This window comes from Pocillopora damicornis, chromosome 8 (genome assembly GCF_964200805.1).
Source record: "Pocillopora damicornis chromosome 8, jaPocDami1.2, whole genome shotgun sequence".
In the NCBI taxonomy this organism is placed as follows: Eukaryota; Metazoa; Cnidaria; class Anthozoa; order Scleractinia; family Pocilloporidae; genus Pocillopora; species Pocillopora damicornis.
The window spans coordinates 2,276,227-2,302,237 of NC_142677.1; the positions used below are offsets into that span (position 1 = coordinate 2,276,227).

Below are 26,011 nucleotides of genomic sequence, written 5' to 3' on the forward strand. Positions count from 1 at the left end.
CTTGTGATTTTGGACACTAGTGGCCCATTCATGATTTTGGACAATAGTGTCCGATTTATGGTTTTTGATCCTAGTGGCCGATGTGGTTTCAGGACCCAGGTGGCCGATTTCCGATTGTCCATACTGGTGGCCGATTTGTGATTTTGGACCCTAGTGACTGATTTGTGAGTTAAGACCCTAGTGGCCAATTAGTAATTTTGGACCCTAGTGGCCGATTTGTGATTTTGGACCCTGGTGGACCGTTTGTGATTTTGGACGCTAAAAGCCAAGCCGATGTGGTTTCAGACCCAGGTGGCCGATTTCCGATTGTCTATAATGGTGGCCAATTTGTGATTTTGGACCCCAGTGACCGATTTGTGAGTATAGACCCTAGGGGCCAATTAATGATTTTGTACCCTAGTGGCCGATTTGTGATTTTGGATCCTGGTGGACTATTTGTGATTTTGGACGCTAAATGCCAATTTGTGATATTAAACGCTTGTGGCGGATATGAAATTTTGCACCATAGTGGCCGATTTGTGATTTTGGACCCTAGTAGACGATTTGTGATCTTCGACCCTAGAGGCCGATTTGTGATTTTGAACACTAGCGATCCATTTGGAATTTTGAACCCTAGCGGCCGATTTGGAATTTTAGACCCTAGTAGCCAATTTTAACTTTCGAACACAAGTGACCGATTTCTGATTTTGGACCTTAGAGGCCGATTTCTGATTTTGGACACCAGTAGACGATTTGTGAGAAAGCAGAGATCTTCTCATTCATTTTGCCTGTTGGACTAATTCTGATTTTCAACTTCTTTTCTCTGGGATACACTAGCTTTCATATCATTAGAATTCGAAAGGTGAGTACAATATATACTATGCTTATTTAAACAAAGGGCATTGAAAGCCAACCGTCTGTCTGTCTGCGCTTTGCCTATTCAACTGTTTGTCCGACGTCTTGCATGACCTACAAAACACCGCAAACAAATCTGAATTTTTAAACAAGGGCTATTCACATTTTGGTTATTTCAGAGAGCCAGACAAGTGACCTAGCCACAGCAAAGCTCTAACGTGGCTTTGATCTTTGTTAAAATGGCCTCAGCGATGGGTGTGACATGGATTTTTGGGATTGCTGCGAACCTAAAGGCTCTTTCATGCCTGTAGTACCCGTACGTTGTCCTAAACAGTCTTTAAGGTAAGTGCCCTTCAGCGTAACAAAGCTGGTTGGGGCCGGAGAAAGAATGGGACGCTTTCTTCATCGGAATCAACAGAAACAAGTTTTCCAATGTAGCAGTCTCACTGTAATAATTGTTGGTTGATCACATTAAATAGTTCCTATGACAATGACACTGAAATCTGTCACAAGCAAGAACTACTGGATGGAATAAATACAAAGAAATGAACTTTTTTCAACATTTGACAAAGTGAAGTGTAACAAACAGACACAATCGAAATTTCGAGTTGTGTCTTAAGTTTTAGGGTTAACTACCCCAGTATATAACCGAGGAAAATGTATGGATTTGTTTCCAACAAGACTGCTAGGCTTGATGCCAGCCCAGAAAAAGGTGTTGAAATGTCTACCAGATAAAATGTTAATGAATTTAGGAGCAAAACTTGGTCTCGATTAACGTAACGGAGCGACGATTAACGTAACGGAGCGATTATTTACTTCAAAATAAGAGTCTGTAAGAGTCTGCAGTCTGCAGTCTGAACTTTAATATAGTCTGCAATATATTCGGATTTTCATGCATTTCGCAGTGTTCTCCATGGAGTGATTGCCATAAAGCCTTTTTCCTTGGCTACACCATTTAATATGATTTGATTGGCACCAGACCTCTGTGAGGATGAATTACTTAACATGACGTCTTTTCAAGAATTTCTGCTTTTATCAGTTTAATTATTTGCCTTTCTTCGCGTTCTCTTCATTTACCTGTCCTTTGCTAAAACTGGGTATTATTTATAAAAGTAATTTAAATTAAGTGAGTGCGTAAGCATTTAATTGTTAAAATTTTTGGCGTTACTACTCCGTTTTAGGTGCACATTTAGCATGTTCCACTTCTTGACCACTGTTACAAAGAATGTTCGATTACCTTCGTTTTTCTTTTTTATTGTATTCTAATAATATTCTTATGATCCCCCTCATTGGCAGTCGATTTGACAATCAATTCTACAGTACCCCCTTTGTTCTCCATTGTCAATGACAGCTCATCCCTTCTTCCGTCTTGAAAATCATGCGACTGCTCCTGAAATAAAACTAGGGACTGGATCCTAAGATGTATTGATGAACATGTGTATCTACAGATGACAATTAAATAAATCGGAACACCAGTGAAAGAAAGGGAAAACAAAAAAAGAACATTTTACCGGATAGCGATTTTCTCAGTGAGTATACAATTTCTTTGATTCTTACTTTTCATAATCTCGACTCAAGAAGGCTTGAAAATGGTTAAAACAATTATCTGATGGTTGAGCATCTTTCCAAAAAGGAATTATTTACACTCACTAAAATAACATTGGAAAAGTCCATGAAGGTTCTGTTGAACGACATTTTGCAGTCGCCATATAATGCAACAGTAAAAATGCAGTCGGAATACTACATTTTTACAGCATTAGTACTGATCTAGTGTTAAAAATCTGGTATAGTACTTGAAAATGCAATGTAAGCTTACCTTTTTTGAATGCAGAGAACAATTTCTTTTGATAATTTTTTTTCAAGCGACAGAACATTCAAAAGGAAAGTTCAATGCGACTTTATTTTAGCTTTTTAACCATTGAGTTATGCAGGGGATGATTAACCTGTTTTTTTTCCAAACCGATATTTAAAATACGTAGTGACTGGTTACCGAGTTTTCATGTTTCCAATTTTGTCTGCACCTGGGTCAGCTCATAGCACTCCAGTTTTCCTAAGGTGTGGTATCCTTTTTCATTTGTATGCCCCGTGTCACCAAATCTTAGCTGTTTGACGGGAAGGTGGGACTTGATGGTAAGAAAACCGCTGTCTTCTCGCCAATTGTTATCATTTTTATCACAGTTACAGTTCAGTGATCTGTCATCGGTGACAATGGCGCACGATCTAGTTAAACCACATGCACAGCCACCAGTTTTGAAGTTTGCTCCCTCCCGGTACGTCATTTTATGGCCGTCACGTGAAACCCACCATGAATATCCACCTTCAATTAATCTGGCGTGAAAACACTCGTATTTGATGAACTGTTGACAGTTATCGGAGGCTTCCGTCAGAGCTTTTAATTGAGATATACTGGAAGATCTGTAATGAACATCAAGGGAATATTTACCAGGCTCTTCGTATCCTATCACCTGCGTTCTATTTTCACCATCGTGACCGACGACTGTCACTCCAACCCCTCCTTTGTCAGTCATGTTACAGTAAACAGGAAATGGATCCTCACCAAGAACACCGTCAGGATCGATGAAGTAATCACCACTAACGTCGATGATGTTTGCCTTCACTTTGGAGCAGGTTTCAGGGTATTTGACATGAAGGGAGACACTTGTTTGAATTGAGCTGAATGCATCCGTCGCATTGCAAGTGTAGGTACAAGAATGAGATATGTTAGCAGATAAAATGATCAAAGCATTCAAGGAGTCAACAGACGCCCCAGAAGGTAAGGAAAAAGTTCCATCGTACACCCATAGGATGGTTGGCTTCAGGTCGCTTGAAGCAGAGCAACGCAGATCTACAGCTTTATACGCCATCACTGTCACATTCGACGGAGGCTTTATAACAAATTTGAGAGCTGAATAAACACGAAGGAGAACTGATGATGATTTGGTACCCCAGGGGTTTGTCGCAGTACACACGTAAAAGCCGTTGTCCTTTGTAGTGATATTAAGTATGGTGAGATTTCCTTCACGAGTAATGGTCCTCGTGCTGGAAAGAATCCCATCAGACCTTTTCCATCTGATCCTGTCTGGTTTAGGATTACCTGTCACGTTACACATTACAGTAACGTTCCTACCCTCCACAGTCTCAATTATGTCGGGAACAACTTGCATTGAAGGCAGTCCTAGAACACCAAAATGACAATAAGCCATGGGAATAACGTAAACAATCTCCATCATCGATCAAGACTATCGTTTACTTTATACAAGATCTGATAGTAACCGCCGTTCTGAGCCGACGACTTTTATGCAGTCAGCTCCAATTTTATGTCAGACCTATTACCAGTCGATCACTATGGCAAGAGGCCAAGAGAGGTCTTCTGCAAGAATTCCTTGTCCATCCCAGCAATTTAAGACCACAAAAGCTATTTAATACCTCATATATAATACCTACGTTGCCTACTGATACCTCAAAAAATTTCTTAGTTACTCAACATACCTTCAGTGCAGTTTTCTCCCAGTAGTCCATTTGCGCAAACACAACGATACCCCTTTCTGGTGAAGCCAGTTTGGCATCGCTTCGTTGATGGGCAAAGCATGCTGGAACAGCGGTTCTGCGAAGATATAAAGATATTTATAAAATAAGTCGCTCCGGTACCCAGCTTCCTCCCTTCTCCCAGCTAATCCATCTATACCGATGCACCCATTTATTCATTAATAAATTTCAAGGTTCATGCATGCATTCATCATTTCATACATGTGCGAATGCATGCATGCATTTACGCATTCATGTATCCAGGCATTCATGCATCCTCTTTTCCATCTACAGAAAAGAAAGTTTGAACGTATGGTCTTCTTCACCAGACAACATGAAAAGTGAAAAAAAACTCACATATCTCTTTCATTTTTGATTTGATTTTCTCTTTACATACATTTAAGATGCATGATAATTTTATCGACGAAAACTTAACGGAATTACTGATGAGAATAGGTCAACTCACCTTAAATGATTTGTAAACAGTCCCTTCTTTGTATCTTAGATCCTGTCGATTATTTGCGTGATCTGAATCACTCAATTCGCACAAAAGTTTTCCATTCTGTTGCGGTTTTATATTGTAGGAAACACAGTCAGCTTCCATGAAGCAGTTCACTTCACATGCGCTGGCTGTCTCAATCTCCATCATTTTGAAAACGTGTTTCTCGAGGATGAAGTCCTGCTTTGCGGGGTTCATCTCTACTTGCCGACAGTTTTCTAAAAATTAGGCAAAATGAAAGTATGGTTTATGCATCTTGAAGAGCAACCTATTCTTGCTTGCACGCTTTAAAATCGTTCGTCTTATGAAAATTTCTTTTTTAATATAATAATATCTGAGACTTAAAAAACTAATTTCCATAAAGCTGTAAGCATAACTTCTATCTTGATTTTGTGATGATGGATGAACACCTGTTCCGAAAAAAATTGTTGTAGCAATTTATCAAGGTAAACGATAGAAACTATTTTCTTAGCGATTTTGATCGATGATTTTTAATCTGGCCAAATCGCAGAAGTTACCCTATTGAAGCCAGCACTAGCGTGAGTGAGTATTTCAAATAAAGTGTTTAAAAGAAGAGAAAAGAAAGGTTTTAAAAAATTGATGTAATAAAATGTACGCCAATGAATATGGAAGCAATCTTCGCAGTTATAAGCACTACTTCCCGTTCAGGCCTGAATTATATCCAGGTCTTATTTTTCACTTCTGCTTAAGTAGTTTTCGTAATTGCGAAGATCGCTTTCATATTCATTTCTGTATCTGCAGTTCGCATATATTATTTCCTTATATTCATGGTCAAAAGTTACGCCAGGTGGCTTTAATACTCACCTAGCTCTTTACCGCTGCAAATAGCAACCAGGAATGAAAAGAGTAACAATCCTGACCATTTCATCGCTAACTTGTCTGTTTTCTTTGTTACTTTACGAGCGAGATGGCGAATGAAAGAGTAACGTCTACTTTCCGTTTAAAATACGGCTGCTTACCCAAGTGTGTGTTTTGCCACAAAATAAGTAAGTTTAAATTTTTAATGAACAGTATTGGACCAACAATAGGCGATGTCAGAACAGTTACATACTTAAATTTGATACGGCAAAACTTTGAAGACGGATGAAAGAATTTACATATCGATTACCAAAGATTTTCCTATTTCTCAAAACTGTAGACCGTTTCTCTCTAGGTGGCTGTGATGATATTAACTTAATTAATCTCTACAATTGAAATTGCCTCCCCCTTCTTTATAATTTAAAGAAAAATCTTTTAGGTTGTGTTGCTTCTGAACACTCAGCAGGTGCCACAATTGGTTACAATTTGATTTCATCTTCAGTTCCTCTTCAGACAAGTGAGGATTTCCGTTTACCAAAGTTATGCACGCTCTAAAGATAAGAGAAGAAAATTATATCCCTTCGCTTCAAAAGGAATCAATTTTTTTCTGAAAAAAGCAGAGATTTAAAGCGTAGGGGAAGTTGCCAAACTCAGACATCAACAAGAGTAGAAAGACTTAATTACGTCAAACTGTTTGCAAAGAGAAGCTGATTATCATATTTCGAGCGCTTCAGGCCTTAATTCCTATTGTTGAGCAGAATTTTGATGATATCAAATGCATTGAGCGTTGACATTTTTATCATGTATGATCTACCTTTGAATAAAAAGGAAAATGTAAGAAACTAAAATGTAGGGAATTCAAATTTGGTTACCTTTTCCCGTCAACGGGGCTTCAGTACCTGCAGTTAGTCTGATAAAGACTAATTAGGTCAAGATAAACAAACCCTCCATACACTGAAAAGGAGAAAATATTATGTGTTGACACCCCTACAAACAGGTGTACCATTTTTTGGGTGATTCTTAACTATGTAATATCGTATTCCTGCTTAAGAAAGTCAATAAGTTTGTCTTGTTGAAGAACAACATTGAAATTTCCTTGTTGGTGAGTTTACATATATAATTAGGTATTTAATGCAGTGCCTCTCTAATAACTGTAACAGATTGCAAAACTCGCTGACAGGTTGATTATTGGTCGTCATCGTCTGTAGGTTCTCTTTGATTTCAGCAGTGCATCGTCATCGTTAGCAGAATGCTTCACATCTATTGGAGCTTGTTTTATAGCGATCGAAGAAAAACTGATTACAAAACAGCTTTCGAACTATATTTCATGGAGATTGTGACGAGTTTGGCATTCAAGATCGACATGATTATGGCGGATTTGTGAGTTTGGACACTAGTGGCTGATTTGTGATTTTGGACCCTATTGGGCGATTTGAGATTATGGACACTGATGGCCGATTTGTGATTTTGGACCCTAGTGGCCGATTAGTGATTCTGGATGCCGGTGGACTATTTATGATTTTGGAGAATAATGGCCGATTTGTGATTTTAGAGCCTAGTGGCCGATTAGTGATTTTGGACTCCAGTGGACTATTTGTGATTTTGAACTCTGGTGGACTATTTGTGATTTTGGACGTTTAAGTCTAATTTTTGATATTAAACAATAGTAGCCGGTAAAAAAATTTTCCATCTTAGTGGCCAATTTGAGTCTTTGGACCCTAGTGTCCAATTTGTTATTTTTGGACACTAATTGACGATTTGTGAGGGAGCAAAGATCTCATTTAGTTTTCCTGTTGGACTGATTCTGAGTTTCAAACTCTTTGCTTTGGGAGACACCAGCTTTTATATCATCAGAATTCGAAAGGTGAACACAATATATACTATCCTGTTGTAATCAAAGGGCATCAAAAGCTAACTGACTGTTCGCGATTCGCTTATTAAACTGTTTGTTCGACAGCTTGCATGACCTACAGAACACCGCAAGGAAATCTGAATTTTAAAAGCAGGGCTAATCTTACTTTAATTATTTCAGAGAGCCAGACAAGTGACCAAGCAACAGCAAAGCTCTAACTTGGCTTTGATCTACTGGCCTCAGTGATGGGTGTCACGTGGGTTTTTGGGATTGGTGCTGGCCTACAGGCTCTTTCATTCCTGTGGTACCCTTACGTTGTTCTAAACAGTCTTCAAGGTAAGTGTCCTTCAACGTAACAAAGCAGGTTTGGGCCAGAGAAAGATTGGAACGTTTTCTTCACTGGAATCACCAGAAACAAGTTTTCCGATGCAGTAGCTGACCTTAAATTAGAGAAAACAGTCTCACTGTAATAATTGTTGGTTGATCACATTAAATAGTTCCAATGGCAATGAAACTAAAATCTGCCATAAGCAAGAACTACTGGACAGAATAAATAAAAAGTAGTGAACTTTTTTCAAAAGTTCTAAAGTTTTAAATTTTAGGGTTAACTACCTCAGCATATAACCAAGAAAAATGTACGGATTTGTTGCCAACAAGACTGCTAGGCTTAATGCCAGCCCAGAAAAAGGTGTTGAAATTTCTACCAAATAAAATGTTGATGAATTAAGGAGCAAAAATTGGTCTCGATTAACGCAACGAAGAGATCATTTTCTTCAAAATAAGAATCTGCAATATATTCAGGTTTTGAATAATTTCAAAATTTACTTAATGGAAGCCCTTTGAACAGTTTTTTGCTTTTTTTATATTTTTAGAGTACGTAGCACCAACGAGGCGCTACGCGCATCGATAGCTATAACTAATCTCGAATGAATAATTTTCTTATTAGATTTCATAAGATCCTGAATGTTTCGATATTTACAGCCATTCTTCGGCGCCGTAACAGTTGGTGCTATGCATTTCCTGATAATCTGCTTACAGAGAACCAATCAGAACACCAGAAATGCAATATTTAGAACTAAAACTTTGAGAACTAGAATCTCCCAGTCGATTTGACAGTCAATTCTATAGTACCCCCTTTATTCTCCATTGTCAACGACAACTCATCCCTTCTTTCCCCCTAAACGTCATATGATTCCTCCTATAATAAATCTAGGGACTGGACCTTAAGATGTATTGATTTATATGTGATTCTATTAACGACAATGAAATCAATCGGAAACGCCAGTGAAAGAAAGGGAAAAAAAATAAAACATTTTATCTGAAAGCGTTTTTCCTCAAGAAGGCTTGAAGATGGTCAAAACAATTACTTGATGGCTGAGCATTTTTCAAAAAAAGGAAGATAACATTCACTTAAATATCATTTAAAGACTTTATGAAATTTCTATTGAACGACATTTTGCAGTCCTGACAAAATGCAACAGTAAAAAAGCAGTTGGAAAATTGTATCTATACTTTTTAGTACTGATTTAGTACATTTTATCTGAAAGCGTTTTTCTCAGTGAGTATACAATTTTTTTTTTATTCTTAATTTTCATGATCGTAACTCAAGAAGGCTTGAAAATGGTCATGACAATTACCTGGCGCTTAAGTATCTTTCGAAAAAAAAAGATTACATTTACGAAAATAGCATTTGAAAAGTTTATGAAAGTTCTACTGCACGACATTTTGTCGTCCTGATATAATACAACAATGAAATACAGTTGGAAAGTTGTATCTATACTTTTTAGTAATGATTTAGTGTTAAAAATCCAGTATAGTAAATTAAGCTTAGCTTATTTGCATGCAGAGAACATTTTTTTCCTGATTTTTTTTGTCAAGCGACAGAACATTCGGGAGGTTAATTCAATACGACTTTCTTTTAGAAGAAGATATTGCTCTGGTGATGACGACAGTCTTCGGAAGAAAACAACGCTATTGTTTTTCAGATAAATAAACCTCTTAATTTCTTTTCATCATGATTTTTTTTAACTATTTACCTATGACTCCATATTCTCCTCTCCTTCCCCTCAGCCACCGTATCTGCTCTTTAGTAACGGCAAAATTTCAATGTTAACGATATACAATGGCCGATTATATCTGCACAAAATTCGTCTTAAGCCATACACTAAAATCACCGGCTTCTGAAACCATTGTTCACTGACTCAGTGACGATTGCAATGTATTGCGTTATCTTACTGTGATGCCCTGCGTCATCACAGTAAGGACATTTCTATCCCTGAATTGCACTGTGATATCACGTTCCAGTTTAAAAGAGAAACAAACTAATTGTATATGTGTTTAATAACATACTGACTGTATAGCCGAATTAAGTTTCCCGATGCACAGCTTAATTAACGATGGAATCATTTGATGCTAGGGGAGACTGGATTAGAGAGCTCTTCTATTGTGCGTCACATAACCAAAAATCAAATGAGTCAACAATCAAAAAGAAAAGAGGAGGAAAACATAATGACAAAAATAATGAGTACTGTGTATAACCATGCAAAAAACCTCAAGCGCAGGAGTTATGACCCAGTAGTGATTGATTATAGTTTTACATATGATTTGTTACGACTATGGTCCAAGTTTTCATGTTTTCAATTTTGTCTGCCCCTAGGTCATGCCATAGCACTCAAGTTTTCCCAAGGTGTGGTATCCTTCTTCATGATGTTGTGCCTGTCCCGTGTCACCAAATCTTAGCTGTTTGGCGGGAAGGTGGGACTTGATGGTGAGAAAACAACTGTCTTCCCGCCACTTTTGATCATTTTGATCACAGTTACACTTCAGTGATTCGTCAATGGCGCACGATCTAGTTAAACTACATGTGCAGCCATCAGTTGTTAAGTTTGCTCCCCCCCTTCATGTTCTGGCCGTCACGTGAAACTCACCATGAATATCCATCTTTAATTAAAGTGGCGTGGAAACACTCGTATTTGATGAACTGTCGACAGTTATCAGAGGCCTCCGTCAGAGCTTTTAACTGAGATATGATGGCAGATCTGTAATGAACATCAACGAAATATTCACCGCGCTTTTCGTATCCTATCACCTGCGATCTATTTTCACTGTCGTGACCGACGACTGTCACTCCAACGCCTCCTTTGTCAGTCATGTTACAGTATACAGGAAATGGATCCTCGCCAAGAACACCGTCAGGATCGATGAGGTAATCACCACTGATGTCGCTGATGTTTGTCTTTACTTTGCTGCAGGTTTCAGGGTATTTGATATGAACGGTGACACTTGTTTGAATTGAGCTGAATGCATCAGCCGATTTGCAAGTGTAGGAACCAGAATGAGATATGTTAGCAGATAAAATGGTCAAAACATTCAAGGATTAAACAGCCGCTCCTGAAGGTAAGGAAAAAGTTCCATCATACATCCATAGTATGGCTGGCTTCAGGTCACTTGAAGCAGAGAAACGCAGGATGACAGCTTCATAAGCCATCACTGTCATATTTGACGGAGGCCTGATGACAAATTTTAGAGATGAAAAGACACGAAGGAGAACTGACGATGATTTGGTACCCCAGGGGTTTGTCGCAGTACACACATTGGAGCCGTTGTCTTGTGTAATGACATTTTTTATAGTGAGATTTCCTTCAATAACAATGGTCCTCGCGCTGGAAAGAATTCCATCAGGCTTTTTCCATATGATCCTGTCTGGTTTAGGATTAGCTGTCACGTTACACATTACAGTAACGTTCCTACCCTCCACAGTTTCAATTACGTCGGGAACAACTTGCAACAAAGGCGGTCCTAGAACACCAAAATGATAAGCCATGGGAATAACGTAAATAATCTCACTACTGTATCGATCAAGACCATTGTTTACTTTATTCAAGATCTGATAGTAACCACCGTTCTTAGGCGACGACTTTTCTGCAGTCAGCTCCATTTTAAGCTAGACCTGTCACCAGTCGATCACTATGGGCAAAAGGTCAAGAGACGTCGTCTGCAGGAACTCCTTGTCCATCTCAGCAATTAAAGATCACAAAAGCCATTTAAGACCTCACATATAATCATGTGGTATATCTTTCTCCCTCACTCCCTTATTTTCCTTCTGTTCCCTAGAAAAATTTCTCATTTATTTTAATTGAAAGATCGTCCAAATTTAACGACTTCTCAAAGAGAAATGCACGATCATTGTCAATGACCAATCAAATCAACATACCTTCAGTGCAGTTTTTTCCCAGTAATCCATTTGCGCAAACACAGCGATAACCCTTCCTGGTGAAGCCAGTTTAGCATCGCTTTTTCGATGGACAAAGCGTATTAGAACAGCGGTTCTGTGAAGATATAAAGATATTTATAGAATTTTTTGGTCTGGTACCCTTCCCTTTCCCTTCTTCCATGCCCATCGAATTCATCCATACCGATCCACCTATTTGTTTATTAATTAATTTCAAGATGCACGCATACATCCATCAATCTATAAATGTACGAATATACACATGCATTTACGCATTCATGCCTTCATCCATCCAATGAATTTAAAATATATCGTTTTATCTTCGAAAACTTCATGGAATTACGTGTGAGAATAAGTCAACTCATCTTCACTGATTTGTAAATAGTCCCTTCTTTGTACCTTAGATCCTGTTGATTATTTGCGTCATCTGAATCACTCAATTCGCACAAAAGTTTTCCATTCTGTTGTGGTTCTAGATTGTAGGAAACACAATCAGCTTCCAGGAAGCATTTCACTTCACATGCGCTGGCTGTCTCAATTTCCACCATTTTGAAAACGTGTTCTTCGAGGATAAAGTCCTGCTTTGCAGGGTTACACTCTACTAGCCGACAGCTTTCTTAACATTAAGCAAAATGAAAGTATAGTTTATGTCTACGTAGAAGAGCAACCTATTTCTAAATTAACCTGTTTGTTGTATGCACGCTTCAAAACCGTTCGTTTCATGAAACTTTCTGTTAATAAAGTTCTAACCATCACTTTCGTCTTGATATTGTGATAATGGATGATCACTTGTTCCGAAAAAACGTTGTTGCAATTCAGTAAGGTAAATGACAGAAACTATGTTTTTAGCGATTTTGATCGATGATTTTTAATCCGGCCAAATCGCCGAAGTTACCCTATTGAAGCAAGCACTAGCGTGAATGAGCATTTAAATTAAGAGTTCTAAGGAAAAGAAAAGAATGGTTTTGAAAAAATTGATTTAATAAAATTTACGCCAATGAATATGCAAGCGATCTTCGCGGTTATGAGCACTACTTCCCGTACAGGCCTGAATTATTTTCAGGCCTTATTTTTCACTACTGCTTATGTAGTTTTCATAACTGAAGAGCGCTTCCATATTCATTTCTACATCCGCAGTTCATATAAATGATTTTCATACATTTATAGTCAAAAGTTACGCCAGGTGGATTTAATACTTACTTTGCTCTTTACCGTTGCAAATTCCAACCAGAAATGAAAATATTAAGAATCCTGATGATTTCATCGCTAACTTGTCTGTTTTCTTTGTTACTTTACGAGCGAGATGGCGAATGAAAGAGTAACGTCTACTTTCCGTTCAGAATACGGCTGCTTACCTCAGTGTATGTTTTGCGACAACTAACTAAGTTTAAATTTTTAATGGAACAGTATTGGAAAAACACAAGGGGTGGTATAGTGGCTATATTAAATATAATACTGAAAACAGTGTTTATATATCGATTTACAGAGACTTTAATATTTCTCGAAACTGCAGACCGTTTTCCCTCTCAAATTCATTTCCTCTTCAGACAAGTGCTACACGGGGATTTCCGTTTACAAAAGTTATATAGTTTCTTAAGGTAAGAGATGAAAATTATTTACCTCCACTTTATAGGGAATTTATTTATTTTTTCTGAAAAAGAAAGGGATTTTAAGTTTAATGGAAGTTACTCACCTGAGACATCAACAAGACTGGAAAGAATCAATTACGTCAAACTGTTTGCAAAGAGAAGCTGATTATCATACTTTCCTTGCTTCAGGCTTTAATTGCTATTTTTGAGCAGAATTTCAATGAACTTTGGTGATTATTAAATGCATTGCGTGTTGATATTTTCATCACGTACGAGTTATCTTTCAATAAAAAAGAAAAAGTTCGAAAATAAACCCTAAGGAAATCAAATTTGGTTACCAGTTCTTGTCAACAGGACTTCAGCACCTGTACTTAGTCTAATTAAGATACAAGATAAAGATAAATACACCTTCCCTACACTGAAAAGAAGAAAATACGAAATATGTGTTGATACCCATATTACAAACAGGTATACCAATATTTTGGATGATTCTAAATTATATAATATCGTATTCCTGCTTAAGAAAGTCAACAAGTCTGTCATGTTGAAGGACAATATTGGAGTTTCCCATTTGGTAAGCTTAGATGTAATCATATTGGTGACGAAATGGGGTAAAACATTTTATTTTAGACCGCACATATCCGTGCAGTGCCTCTTTAATGATTATAATAGATCGTGTAACTCGCTGACAGGTTGATTATTGGTCGTTATTGTCTGTAGGTTCTCTTTCATTTCAGTGATCCATCGTCATCTTTAAGAGAATGCTTCGCATCTAGGCTTATTTTATGGCGATCGAAGAAAAACAAATACACAACAGCTTTCGAACTTTTTCTCATGAGAAATTGTGACGATTTTGGTATTCTAGACCGACAGAAAACTTTTGTTAAACTTTTTGTATTAGTTCGTGATAAATTTCTCTAAAACACTAAAAAAAAAAGAAAACAAAAATTTTGAACATGGTTATAATTCAGATGTCTATATAAATGCTTCCTTTGCCAAAGATATAAGATTTCAGCGTAGATTTCTTTCCCAACGTGATCAGTTCGTGTGGTTGTTTCGATGTGTCGTGTTAAGGATGAACAATTAACAGGCGCCACATTGGTTAATAAATGGGCGACACATTGTTTTATATCTAAAAATGCGTGGCTCGTTGAAAAAAGAAAAGTGAAAAAGGATCTGAGCGCGACGTCAACACGACGTCAAAACAATTACTTGATGGTTGAGCATCTTTCTAAAAAAGAAAGATTACATTCAATAATATTTGAAAAGTCTGTGGAAGTTCTATCGAACGACATTTTGCAGTCCTGATATCATGCAACAGTAAAAATATATTTGGAAAATTGTATTCAAACTTTTTAGCACTGATTAAGTGTTAAAAATCCAGTACAGTATTTAAAAATGCAATGTAGACTTAACTTATTTTCATGCAGAGAACACTTTTTTAAATATATTTTTTATCGAGCGAAAGAACATTCGGGAGGAAAGTTCAATGCGACTTTTTCAAGGTTTTTCAACCTTCGAGTTATGCAGAGGGTGATTTACTTGTTCTGTTCCAAACCGATATTCAAAAGACGTTGTGAATACGGGGGATCCTTTGGCAGAAGACGCTATTGCTCTAGTAATGAGGACAATCTTCGGATGAAAACAGCGCCATTGGTTTTTACAGATAAACAAACCTCTTAATTTCTTTTGATCATGATTTTTTTTAACGAATTGCCAGTAACTCCATATTCCCCTCTCCCTCTCCCCAGCCTCCGTATCTGCTCTTTACTTACGGCAAAATGTCAGTGTTAACGATACACAACGGCCGCTTGATCGCATATTCATAACTACCGAAGGAAAAAACTTGCAATTGATCAGATCTTGGACCCTGAAACAGCAGTAAATTTTTTACCAGCCTGTGTCAAAGAAACATTTTTTTGCTTTGATCTTTGTTCTGATTTTGAGTCTTCCGGCCCTCGGTAAAAGGTAAAACTCACTGTTTCTCTTGACGTCAAATATTAAACGCTTAATATGTGTTATGTTATCCGACGGCGTGGTGCCAGTATCAAATGAGGAATACGAGAAATGGCGACGGCAGTCTATAAATATGAAGGTTGCCTTCATAGTGTTAACAGGCCGTTGCCAAGCAACATGCTTTAATATCGCTTATTAGATTCCTGCTTCATTCCTTTCACCGACACTGATAGCTAAGGAACGAAATATGTTACAACTTGCAAGGAAGCACTTGGCACAGCAGTTTTTATTCGACCCGGCTTCTGTCTCAGCCAACTCAAAACTCTATGCATGTGATAGTTATGGATTCTACTTCCTGCGGACGATTTTCGCTGAGGAGTGATTACCGACGAGGTGCCATCAGAAGAGTTCAAGACGATAGTCTACGGAAATAAAAATATTTTCATGAATACTGATGACATGTTGCCGCTAATAACAAATACTTTAATATCGCCTATTGGATAGGTACGTGATACCTCAGAAAAATAGACAACACCTGCTGAAACAGCAGTTTTAATTACTCAAATGGGCTACTGTCTGAGTTAACGATAGTTTTGACACATAATATTTCTGTAAGTGGGTCCTATTTGCTTTTGACGGATTTCTCTCTGCGGGTCTTATCTACTTTTAACGAATCTCTCTAGCGACTCGCTAAAGTCTTTAGTTTTCCTCCCTTTTTTTATGGGAACAAAGGAAGCAAAGTTTTCACAAAGAGAATACTAATATTTTTGTTTTGTTTCGTTTTGTTTTGTTTTGTTTTGTTTTGTTTCTTTTTTCATCGCCAAGGACCGAGATGCAGGTGTTTAGTGACCATTGAAAATATAACAATTTTGATGATAATTTTGATGAATAAAAGATGATTCATGCTCTCTAAAAGCATTGAAAAATAGAATGCAAACCATTTTTAGACACTGGTGCACACGAATGAAACTTAAAGGTTCAACATCACCCTATATTTATTGAAGAAAAAGATATATGTTCATGGTTTACCCACCAACTGACTGATCGAAACGTCTCTAAAACAAGAAAAAGACGGGAGACTGCAACACGGCAAAAATATCCAAATTAAAGTAGGTACTTCCTATAAGCATAATGAGAACTAAACATTAAATCATATATATAGCCTTACATGTTTTTATAGAAAATAACACACATTGAGCAGGAGTGGTAAAACTAGAAAAAAACAATTTTAGTGCTACGATTTGAGCGAATCGAGAAATTTAAATTAGTTTGACTTTGAGGGTGTTGGAGTTCACCGAGTTCGAATACGCTGATGGAAAATTGATTACAAAATGGGTTCAAAGCAAATCGGATCTTATTCGAGTTAACGTGGGTCCAAGTTAACCGAGTAGCTAGGTTCTATGCTTTTTCTGCTTAACAACAGATTTTATTTCGCCAAAAATCATTGTCTACTCCGACTATCTCAATACCAGAATTCGTTTTTCAGGTTCATCCATAGAATGTTTTTATTGCTTGTCTTCTGGTGCCTACAAATCGTATTTTTATTCAATACGTTAACGGTTATCTCGGGAAAGATAACAGGTAGGTCTAATGCCTTCGTTAGATTGTTGTTTCCAGTTTAACTTCCTTCTATGCAGCCCCTTCAATGCGACACGTGATGTTCTATCCGCTAAAGAAATCACTTAATATATTTTATTCCTTTATGAATATATATATTCCTTATAAAGGAAATGATGTAAAGGCCGTTCAGGAGAAAAATAAGTCCTGTGGACAGATTTCATTATCACTGAAGGTTCTTATTTTAAAATTCAACTGTCCCAGCAGATAGCTTTTTTTCGTTTAGATGCAGATAAAAGCACGAGCGCTAAAATGGCTTTGGAATCCTTCCTCTTGAGAACTTTAAGACCTGACTTCGGCTCACGTCTTGTGTTCATCAATGGTATGTTTAAGACATCTACTCCTGCATTTCTAGGAGATATACATATTAGCAATTTAACTAAAATCCGAGAATGAGCAGAGTTGTAAAACCCTGCAGTGTCCCCGGCAGAGGTAGCACATTAAGTGAAATTAAAATTCTTTTTTTTTTTTTTTTTTCAATGATACAGTATTTTCATGCAATGTGACGTTATACATGCTTTTACGTGTAAATTTACTGAGTAGTTATTGTATTTCTTAAAAACGATCAAACCTTGCAGAGAAAGAATGCAGTAGGAAGCTTTCAATATTAACAGCTGGAATTTCAAATGGAAATATCAGTTGCTGCTTCCTTTGATTTCGATTTCAGCCTAAGCTTTGGGGATTTTTGTATAGAATCTCACCTCTATATTTTCTCATTCCTCAGAGTCGCAGTGGGAGGAGCAGATCGAGACACTTGTGAAGCCCCTAACGACCAATCAAATGGAAAAATTAAGTTGCAGAAGGCGGTGTGGAAGGAAACGAAGGCGTCATGATTCTAATGAGGGTTGCTTTTGTGATGAATTTTGTAAAAGCTTTGGTGATTGCTGTTTTGACTTCGATGAATTGTGAGTATTTGTTTCCCACACAGTTCAAGATCGAATATATCTTATACAGATGTTTTTAATCTTTTCGAATATCTTCAAATAATAACCACTTTAAGATAAATCCAAGTAAGACTTTCTTTTCTCACGACTCACTAGCTATCTTTAACTTTTCTTTTTGACACTGTGATATCACTTCAGCTTGATCCTAATTTGCTGTTGTTCAAGCATCTGCCTTGACGCGGAGTTCCCAATTCTGACAGTGTCTTCTACGAGTCGATTCATTCCACTTTTTATAGTCCCTGTGACCCATGTGGTTCGTCCTGTGGTTAATCCTAAAGCCGTTGACACACCTAGCGGTTTTATACGACGATCGCAGCGATTGGCGAAAATCGCCAGGTGTGCCCAGTACGGCGATTGCGATTTTTGCCGATCGCCGCGATTGGCGTTTAAAATTGCCGATATCTGATCTACCAGATATCGGCGATTAAATTCGCCGGCATTCGCCAAATCTGCCCGTTCCCGCGATTTCCTCTCCTTTCTACTGCGAGTCGCCGGTAAAATTAACCAATCAAGTTGGGCGGTATTATGACAATGACTTTTCAAAATGGCGGAAGGCATCGACAATTGTTTCTGAACCGAAGAAAAAGAAATCAATTTGATCATACTGTGGTCAGAAAAGCCATGCTTATTTGATGTACTGCCCAGTGGCTACAGTAATCGTCTCAAGAAAGACTCTGCGTTTCAATAAATCCACGTCTTCGACCATATATTTCTATTATCCCACTTTTCAGAACGCTTCCTGGAGCGCTTTAGTTGCAAAATAATGGCAGCAGCCAACAATTTTTTCGGCGTCGCTTTTGTCACTTCCTTTGTTTACATTGGTTCGCACAACTTTTATACGTCACCCGATGGAACCTGGGATCAAGGCTGAAATGCCACATTGTCTGCAAAGTATGTCCCAGCGCTCTGTGGCGAAAATGGCTAACGATTTTCGACGGCGATCGAATTCGCCGCGATCGGCGTATAAAATCGCCGGGTGTGTCGCCGGCTTTAAGCAAGAGATTATAAACTGTTTATAATCTCCTGCCCTCAAGTAATTACTACCACTATAGCGGTCGTGCTTGGGTCGTCTAATGACCATGCCTTGAAACTTTCCCAAAGTTCTGGTTTTGGCTCTCGCCTTCGAAGCTTGACTAGTTAATTTGAAACATTAAGTACATTGTGGTCGTTCGCGAGAACACCGTAAAAGGGCTCCAGTAAGTGTTCTTATTGAAGGTTCCTAATCTTCTCAGGTCAGTCACCACACATACCCAATCATGGCCTACTCATCGAGCTTATAAAAGAGTCCACCAGATATCGCTGATTTTCTTTTGAAAGGGGACTCAATGATTAACAGATGTTGGCGTTCCTCAAACTGTACCAAAATTGTAGTATTGAATGAAAATTTGTTCAGTCAAGGACATAAAGGGAAAAGAACAATTTAAAAGTGCAGTTTAGATTCACCGTAACGCCTTACACGAAACCTGGTTTCAACTAGCAGCTCTTACCCTTTCCCACCTCTCATTGCCCCGTTCTACCATTTTTAAGGGCCTATGTACCAAAGAACATCGGTGACCCGTTTTTTTTCCTTTGTTGTTTTTAAACAGGTGTATAGTACCTCAAGTATCGATGGAAACATGTGTCAGAGAATATAACTATTGGCTCCCGGATCGGTTGATTGGTCGCGCAGTTTGGAGCTCATGCCCGAAGAACTTTACAGATGAGAATACAAAGCAAAAATGTCAAGGCAACGATGAAGATGAGATTGGTTTGAACCCTGTGCCAGTGTACGACAAATACAGTAACGTGACATACAAAAATATTTTCTGCGCCAGGTGCAATGGAGCATTGCACACAGCATACTGGGAAGTCAGTTTCGAGTGTTTTAAGTGGTTCGATGTTTCCAACCTTAGTCTAAACAAAGACTTGAGACTTTTGCAAGATCGGTGTTTTCTTCAGAAAAGGCCAGTCGATGATTCCTTGAAAAGATGCATCCCATGGCTTCGGCTTCCCATCAAAAGCGCTCCTACGAGGGGTAATACCCTTTGCCAGGCAGAATGTCTGAGTTACGCTCTCTTAGTAGTCTCCAGGAGTAAAGGAAAATTGTTTCGTAACCCTCATTGTGCCATTTGCAATGGAACTGAGCTCAGTGATATATATTTTTCGGTGCAATTTGACAACACTTTTCAGATACGTTCCTCCATTACACCCCCTTCCCTGACAATTCTGTTTGAATTTACCTCCACATCTAAGTTTTGTATCAAAACAGCAGACCAACACAAAAGATCAGAAGATCATCCTACTACCTGTCTACCCGATGAAGCGTATGACTCTGTATATCAAAACGAAATCAAAACATGTAAACTTAACTGCACCTTTGTAGCGTACAACAAAACGGATTATGAACTCGTTCCCAATGATCTCATACTTTTCAAGGCCCATGGGAAATATTACAGTAACGTTTCTTATAAGATTTGTGGTGAAAAATTGTTACTGTGCGTTAATTTTTCAAAAACTTCCCCTGGAACTAGAAGTATTTCATTTGAGCACAAAGAAAACTATAAATTTCTTCAGCTTTTCAGCTTTATTGGGGCAGTCGTGTCCACCGTTTCTCTGGTTTTATTGTTAGTGACTTACGTCTTATTTGTTGAGCTCCGTAACTTACCAGGGAAAATCATGTTAAACTTGGTGATCTCTTTGTTGCTGTATGAAAGTGTATTCCTCTCAGCTGGCAAAAATGACGATCAGTTGATCTGCCTTGTGGTCGCCGCTCTTTTTCACCTCTTCGCCCTTTCTTCCTTCACGTGGATGAACGTTATGGCATATGATGTGCATCGCGCTTTCGCAAAAGTCTCGGGTAAGTTGACATTGTTAATTTAGTGATTTAGGGTCGTTATCAATCTAGAACTTACGTCATTTCCTTTAAATCTTAGAAATCTCTTTGTTTCAGTAAAATCATATTAGATATTGTTGATTATGGTGAATCTACTTGTCAAGAAGTATAAACGTCTGTATCGCAGTTTAGTAACTTCCAGTTTTGATCAAAATCTCGACTGCATACTGCTTTATTCATGATTCAGTTCAATTGATTTGAGGACTTGAGGAGACAGTTCCCATAGAATCCATGTTAAAAAAAGTACTTGAGAGGACGATTATTAAGTATGAGTTGCTCATTATCATTCCAATTAGATCCGGCGGCAAACCGACAAGAGGACTCCAATAAACGTTTGATGTGTTACTCCCTGTACGCCTGGGGAGGTCCTGCTATTGTAGTCCTTTCCTGTGTTACAGTTGACCAGCTTAGGGAAGGAGCGATTGGATATGGTAAGTGTCTAACATAAAAAGGTGTATTCAGTGTTTGTCATTGAACCATGAGAAAAGCATAGATTACTCTAACTTCGGGTCAGTGATGTTGATATTGCAAAATACCTCAACTAATACCATGTGTTGCTGACTAAACAGGCCTTGGAAAAGAGGACTGTTTCATATCAGAGAATAGAGCAAAGATCTTCTCATTCATTTTTCCTGTTGGACTAATTCTGATTTTCAACCTCTTTGCTCTGGGACACACTAGCTTTCATATCCTCAAAACCAGAAAGGTGGGTACAATATTTCTACGTTTTTTTAAACAAAGAAAATCAGAATTCCACTGTCGCAGTGTCTGTCTTTCTGTGCTTTGCCACGTTAATCATTTGTCCGACGCCTTGCATGACCAATAGAACACCACAAGGAAATCTGAATTTTAAAACAAGGGTTATTCACATTTGTATTGTTTCAGACGGCCATAAAAGTGACCAAGCAACAGCAAAGCTCGAACGTGGCTTTAATCTGTGTTAAAATGGCCTCAGTGATGGGTGTGACATGGATTCTTGGGATTGCTGCGAACCTAAAGGCTCTTTCATTCCTGTGGTACCCGTATGTTGTTCTAAACAGTCTTCAAGGTAAATGTCCTTCAGCTTAACAAAGCTGGTTTGGGCCGGAGAAAGAATGGAACACTTTCTTGATTGGAAGCACCAGAAACAATTATTCCGTTGTGGTAGCTGACCTTAAATTAGAGAAAGCCGTCTCATTGTGATAATAGTTGGTTGATCATATTAAATAGTTCCTATAGCAATGAGAGTAATATCTATCTCGATTGATGTAACGAAGCGATTTCTTACTCCTAGATAAGAATCTGTAACATATTCAGATTTTCTTGCATTTCGCAGTGTTTTCCATCGAATGATTGTGATATAGCCTTTTTTCTTGGCTACGCAGTTTAATATCATTTGATTGGCACCAGAACTCTATGGGAATGAATTAATACACATGACGTCTTTTCAAGAGATTCTACTTATATCAGTTTAATTATTTGCCTTTCTCCAAGGTTTCTTCATCTTCCTGTCCTTTGCTACAACTGGGAAGGCGTTGGAGTTGTACAAAAGCAAATTTTCCAAAGTACTTAAGAAGCAAGCATCACAGGTCAGTGAAGAAAGAATGGGAAACTTGAATCCCAGGGAGCAATGCATCTGCCGCGGAGCTGAAAACCAGGAAACTAATATCAAGCAAGTTTAGCAGTGTCGCTGATTACAGAGCGTCAAATGCTTCATATGAGAAACTGTGACACATAAGCAACTTCGCCAATATTCTGAGAAAAGGAACAAAATAGTGTTAAAGACATAGGCTCGTCTAATTTGGGCCGTCCTTTTTAGGCGATCAAAGGACTTTGAATGTTCCTCATAGGTGCTATTGTTTAAGTAATCAAATCTTTCTTTTCTCGTTAAATAGAAGCTTTGGTTTAGGTGATATTTTTTGCTTGATTTAAGATTTTAAGAGTGCGGTCGTATGAGCAAGATTGAAACTGTTTCAATAACAGACCCTCAAAGTCTAGGACATTATTACTATTGTTCTGGTGATGACGACAGTCTTAAGGAGATAACAACGCTATCGTTTTTCAGATAAACAAACCTCTTAGATTTCAGTGTTAACGATTCATAATGGCCGCTTGAATCTGCATGAAATTCGTCTTAAGCCATACATAAAAATCACCTGCGGCTTCTGAAACCATAATTCATTGACCCGGTGGTGATTGCAATTTATTGCGTAACCTTAATGTCGTGTATTGCCCTACGTCACCACAATAAGGACATTTCTATAACTGAGTTGCACTGTGATATCACGTTGCAGGTTAAAAGAGAAACAAACTAATTGTACCTGTGTTTAATTACATACTGACTCTGTTGCTGAATTAAGTCTCTCGATTTACAGTTTAATTAATGAGTGTCGCATAACCAAAAATCAAATGAGTCAACAATCAAACAGAAGAGAAATGGAAAACATAATGAGAAAAATAATGAGAACTGGGTATGACCATGCAAAAAAACCTCAAGCGCAGGAATTATGTCAAGCGACCCAGTAGTGATTGGTTATAGTTTTACATATGATTTGTTTCGATTATGGTCAGAATTTTCATGTTTTCAATTTTGTCTGCACCTAAGTCAGGCCATAGTACTCTAGTTTTCCTAAGGTATGGTATTCTTCCTCACGAAATTTTGCCTTTCCCGTGTCACCAAATCTAAGCTGTTTAACGGGAAGGTGGGACTTGATGGTAAGAAAACCGCTGTCTTCCCGCCAATTTTCATCATTTTTATCAGTTACACTTCAGTGATTCGTCATCGGCGCACGATCCAGTTAAACCACATGTGCAGCCACCAGTTGCTAAGTTTGCTCCCCCCAGTATGTCGTGTTCTGGCCGTCACGTGAAACCCACCATGAATATCCACCTTCAATTAATCCGTCAGAGCTTTTAACTGAGATATGCTGGCAGATCTGTAATGAATATCAACGAAATATTCACTGCGCTTTTCATATCCTATCACCTGCGTTCTGTATTCCATGTCGTGACCGACGATTGTCACTCCAACGCCTCCTTTGTCAGTCATGTTACGGTATACAGGAAATGGATCCTTGCCAAGAACACCGTCAGGATCGATGAGGTAATCACCACTGACGTCGCTGATGCTTGTCTTCACTTTGGTGCAGGTTTCAGGTTATTTGACATGAACAGTGACACTTGTTTGAATTAAGCTGAATGCATTAGTCGCATTGCAAGTGTAGGTACCAGAATGAGATATGTTAGCAGATGAAATGATCAAAGCATTCAAGGAGTCGACAGCCGCCCCTAAAGGTAAGGAAAAAGTTCCATCATACATCCATAGGATGGTTGGCTTCAGGTCGCTTGAAGTAGAGCAACGTAGATCGACAGCTTCATATGCCATCACTGTCACATTCGATGGAGGCTTTATGACAAACTTGAGAGCTGAATAGACACGAAGGAGACCTGACGATGATTTGGTACTGCAGGGGTTTGTCGCAGTACACACGTAAGAGCCGTTGTCTTGTGTAGTGATATTCAGTATGGTGATGTTTCCTTCACGAACAAAGGTCCTCGCGCCGGAAAGAATCCCATCAGACCTTTTCTATATGATCCCACCTGGTTTAGGATTAGCTGTTACGTTACACATTATGGTAACGTTCCTACCATCCACAGTTTCAATTATGTCGGGAATAACTTCCACCAAAGGCGGTCCTAGAATAACAAAATGATATTAAGGTATGGGAATAACGTAAATAGTCTCGTTAAAGCACCGATTATGGCCACATCTCGTTTTATAAGAGAGTTGATAAAAACCGCCATCTCAAGGTAGGAATGGTTAAACAGTAAACTCCAGTTACCAATCGACTCATTTAAAGACTATCCTCATCAACAGGTCTGGCGTAAACATGAGGTTGCAATGGGGTCCTTCATGGGAATTCACTTTTTATCCCATCAAAGAAAGTCATGTTTTGCAGGTGCCCCAGCTTCCTCCCTCTCTCCCTTCTAATTAATTTAAGTTGATTCCTCAGCAATGCACTGCGCATCCTGTATTGGGCATAAAAATCACGTAATCAGGAGAATAAGCGTGCGCATTCTGAGAACGCGGTATTATTCTTGAACCAGTACGGTGGGTGACCTATATTTTTTCTCGAATACTTTGATTGATACTTTAAAATTGGAGAAATTAAAAAAATTCATCAAAAAGAAAAAAATATAGCTGAAACCGTGCACTAAGCCCGTTACTCGATGATGCAATCATGACCTTGAAAACAACGACTCGAGGAACGTTTTGAGTCGATCTTGTTTAAAACTGGGTGTTTTTCTCCTCAGACTATATGTCAAACTTTTCCATGCGCTCGAGAGAATTTCTACCTATCAAGTTTTTTTTCTTTGGTGTTACTTTAAAACCCTTGCTTTTAGCCACCACGAAATGTACCGTGAACCGATGAAATGCCGGGAATGAATACATAAATCGGGTATGTTTAGTAAGCACACTTCAAATCGTTCGTTTTATGAAACTTTCCTTTTTATCTATAATAATCGAGACCGAAAAAATTAATTTCCATAAAGTTTTTATCGTTACTTTCGTCTTGATATTGTGATAATGGATGAACACATGTTTAGAAAAAAATCGTTGTAACAATTCATCATGGTGAAAGAAAGAAACTATGTTCTTTGCGATTTTGATCAATGATTTTTAATCCCGCAAAATCGCAGAAGTTACCCTCTTGAAGCCAGCGCTAGCGTGAGTGAGTATTTAAAATGAAGTGTTCAAAAGAAAAGAGAAGAAAGGTTTTGAAAAATTCATGTGCTAAAATTTACGCCAATGAATATGCAAGCGATCTTCGCGGTAATGAGCACTACTTCCCGTGCAGGCTTGAATTATTTTCAGGTCCTATTTTTCACTACTGCTTAAGTAGTTTTCATAGCTGCGAAGATTGCTTCCATATTCCTTTCTTTATCCGCAGTTCACATATATTTTATAGTCAAATATACATTTATAGTCAAAAGTTACGCTAGTTGGCTTTAAAACTCACCTTGCTCTTCACCGTTGCAAACACCAACCAGGAAAAGAAATTTTAAGAATCCTGACGATCTCATCGCTAACTTGTCTGTTTTCTTTGTTACTTTAAGAGTGAGATGGCGAATGAGAGTAACGGCAACTTTCCGTTTAGAATACGGCTGCTTATCCCAGTGTGTGTTTTGCGACAAATAGCTAAGTTTAAATTTTTAATGGAACAGTATTGGAGAAACAAAAGGGGATGACATAAAAAACGGTGAAGCCGGATGAAAGAATTTGCATAAAGATT

The 26,011-nt window shown here is 38.2% G+C and overlaps 4 protein-coding genes and 1 pseudogene across 6 annotated transcripts; 1 reads left to right on the forward strand and 4 right to left on the reverse strand.

Annotated features, from left to right (window-relative positions):
* Nucleotides 1-2,074: 2,074 nt before the first annotated feature.
* Nucleotides 2,075-4,002, reverse strand: LOC149040917 (contactin-associated protein 1-like). The gene has a single exon (XM_089179974.1). It carries the CDS (start codon nucleotides 3,996-3,998, stop codon nucleotides 2,832-2,834), a length of 1,167 nt encoding a protein of 388 aa, XP_089036100.1. The 5' UTR covers nucleotides 3,999-4,002; the 3' UTR covers nucleotides 2,075-2,831.
* Nucleotides 4,003-4,306: 304 nt separating this feature from the next.
* On the reverse strand, nucleotides 4,307-25,841 carry LOC149040918 (uncharacterized). Its single transcript, XM_089214665.1, has 3 exons — nucleotides 25,739-25,841; nucleotides 4,826-5,076; nucleotides 4,307-4,438 (listed from the first exon to the last, which is right to left on the reverse strand). The coding sequence occupies exons 1-3, from the start codon at nucleotides 25,800-25,802 to the stop codon at nucleotides 4,307-4,309; spliced, it is 447 nt and encodes a 148-aa protein (XP_089070791.1). The 5' UTR covers nucleotides 25,803-25,841.
* LOC113680557 (contactin-associated protein-like 2) lies at nucleotides 9,852-13,486 on the reverse strand. The gene is given in 4 exon segments (XM_089179975.1): nucleotides 9,852-10,425; nucleotides 10,427-11,327; nucleotides 11,743-11,857; nucleotides 12,961-13,486. Coding segments are annotated over 2 exon segments (1,080 nt in total). The 5' UTR covers nucleotides 11,263-11,327; nucleotides 11,743-11,857; nucleotides 12,961-13,486; the 3' UTR covers nucleotides 9,852-10,181.
* Nucleotides 15,557-23,072, forward strand: LOC149040919 (uncharacterized). Of its 3 annotated transcripts, XM_089179972.1 has the most exons (9): nucleotides 15,558-16,414; nucleotides 16,792-16,886; nucleotides 17,149-17,244; nucleotides 17,647-17,827; nucleotides 19,453-20,702; nucleotides 21,035-21,169; nucleotides 21,308-21,444; nucleotides 21,624-21,786; nucleotides 22,212-23,072. In XM_089179972.1, exons 2-9 carry the CDS (start codon nucleotides 16,805-16,807, stop codon nucleotides 22,397-22,399), a joined length of 2,232 nt encoding a protein of 743 aa, XP_089036098.1. In that variant the 5' UTR covers nucleotides 15,558-16,414; nucleotides 16,792-16,804; the 3' UTR covers nucleotides 22,400-23,072. The 3 variants fall into 3 exon arrangements, with proteins under 3 accessions (XP_089036099.1, XP_089036098.1, XP_089036097.1); XM_089179973.1 differs by lacking the exon at nucleotides 16,792-16,886 and having other exon boundaries at nucleotides 15,557-16,414; XM_089179971.1 differs by lacking the exon at nucleotides 15,558-16,414 and having other exon boundaries at nucleotides 16,665-16,886.
* LOC149040920 (contactin-associated protein 1-like) lies at nucleotides 23,114-24,667 on the reverse strand (annotated as a pseudogene).
* Nucleotides 25,842-26,011: the final 170 nt, after the last annotated feature.

Excerpts from the sequence above, each read along its gene's own strand:
- LOC149040918 (XM_089214665.1), bottom strand. The coding sequence starts at position 25,802 with ATGAGATCGTCAGGATTCTTAAAATTTCTTTTCCTGGTTGGTGTTTGC. Across the intron at positions 5,077-25,738 it reads TTGCAACGGTGAAGAGCAAG|AAAACTGTCGGCAAGTAGAG; the intron begins GTGAGTTTTAAA and ends CCTAATTTTTAG. Across the intron at positions 4,439-4,825 it reads CTGTTTACAAATCATTTAAG|AACCGCTGTTCCAGCATGCT; the intron begins GTGAGTTGACCT and ends ATATCTTCGCAG.
- LOC149040919 (XM_089179971.1), top strand. The coding sequence starts at position 16,706 with ATGCTTTTTCTGCTTAACAACAGATTTTATTTCGCCAAAAATCATTGT. Across the intron at positions 20,703-21,034 it reads CGCTTTCGCAAAAGTCTCGG|ATCCGGCGGCAAACCGACAA; the intron begins GTAAGTTGACAT and ends CATTCCAATTAG. Across the intron at positions 21,445-21,623 it reads ATATCCTCAAAACCAGAAAG|ACGGCCATAAAAGTGACCAA; the intron begins GTGGGTACAATA and ends GTATTGTTTCAG.
- LOC149040917 (XM_089179974.1), bottom strand. The coding sequence starts at position 3,998 with ATGCAAGTTGTTCCCGACATAATTGAGACTGTGGAGGGTAGGAACGTT.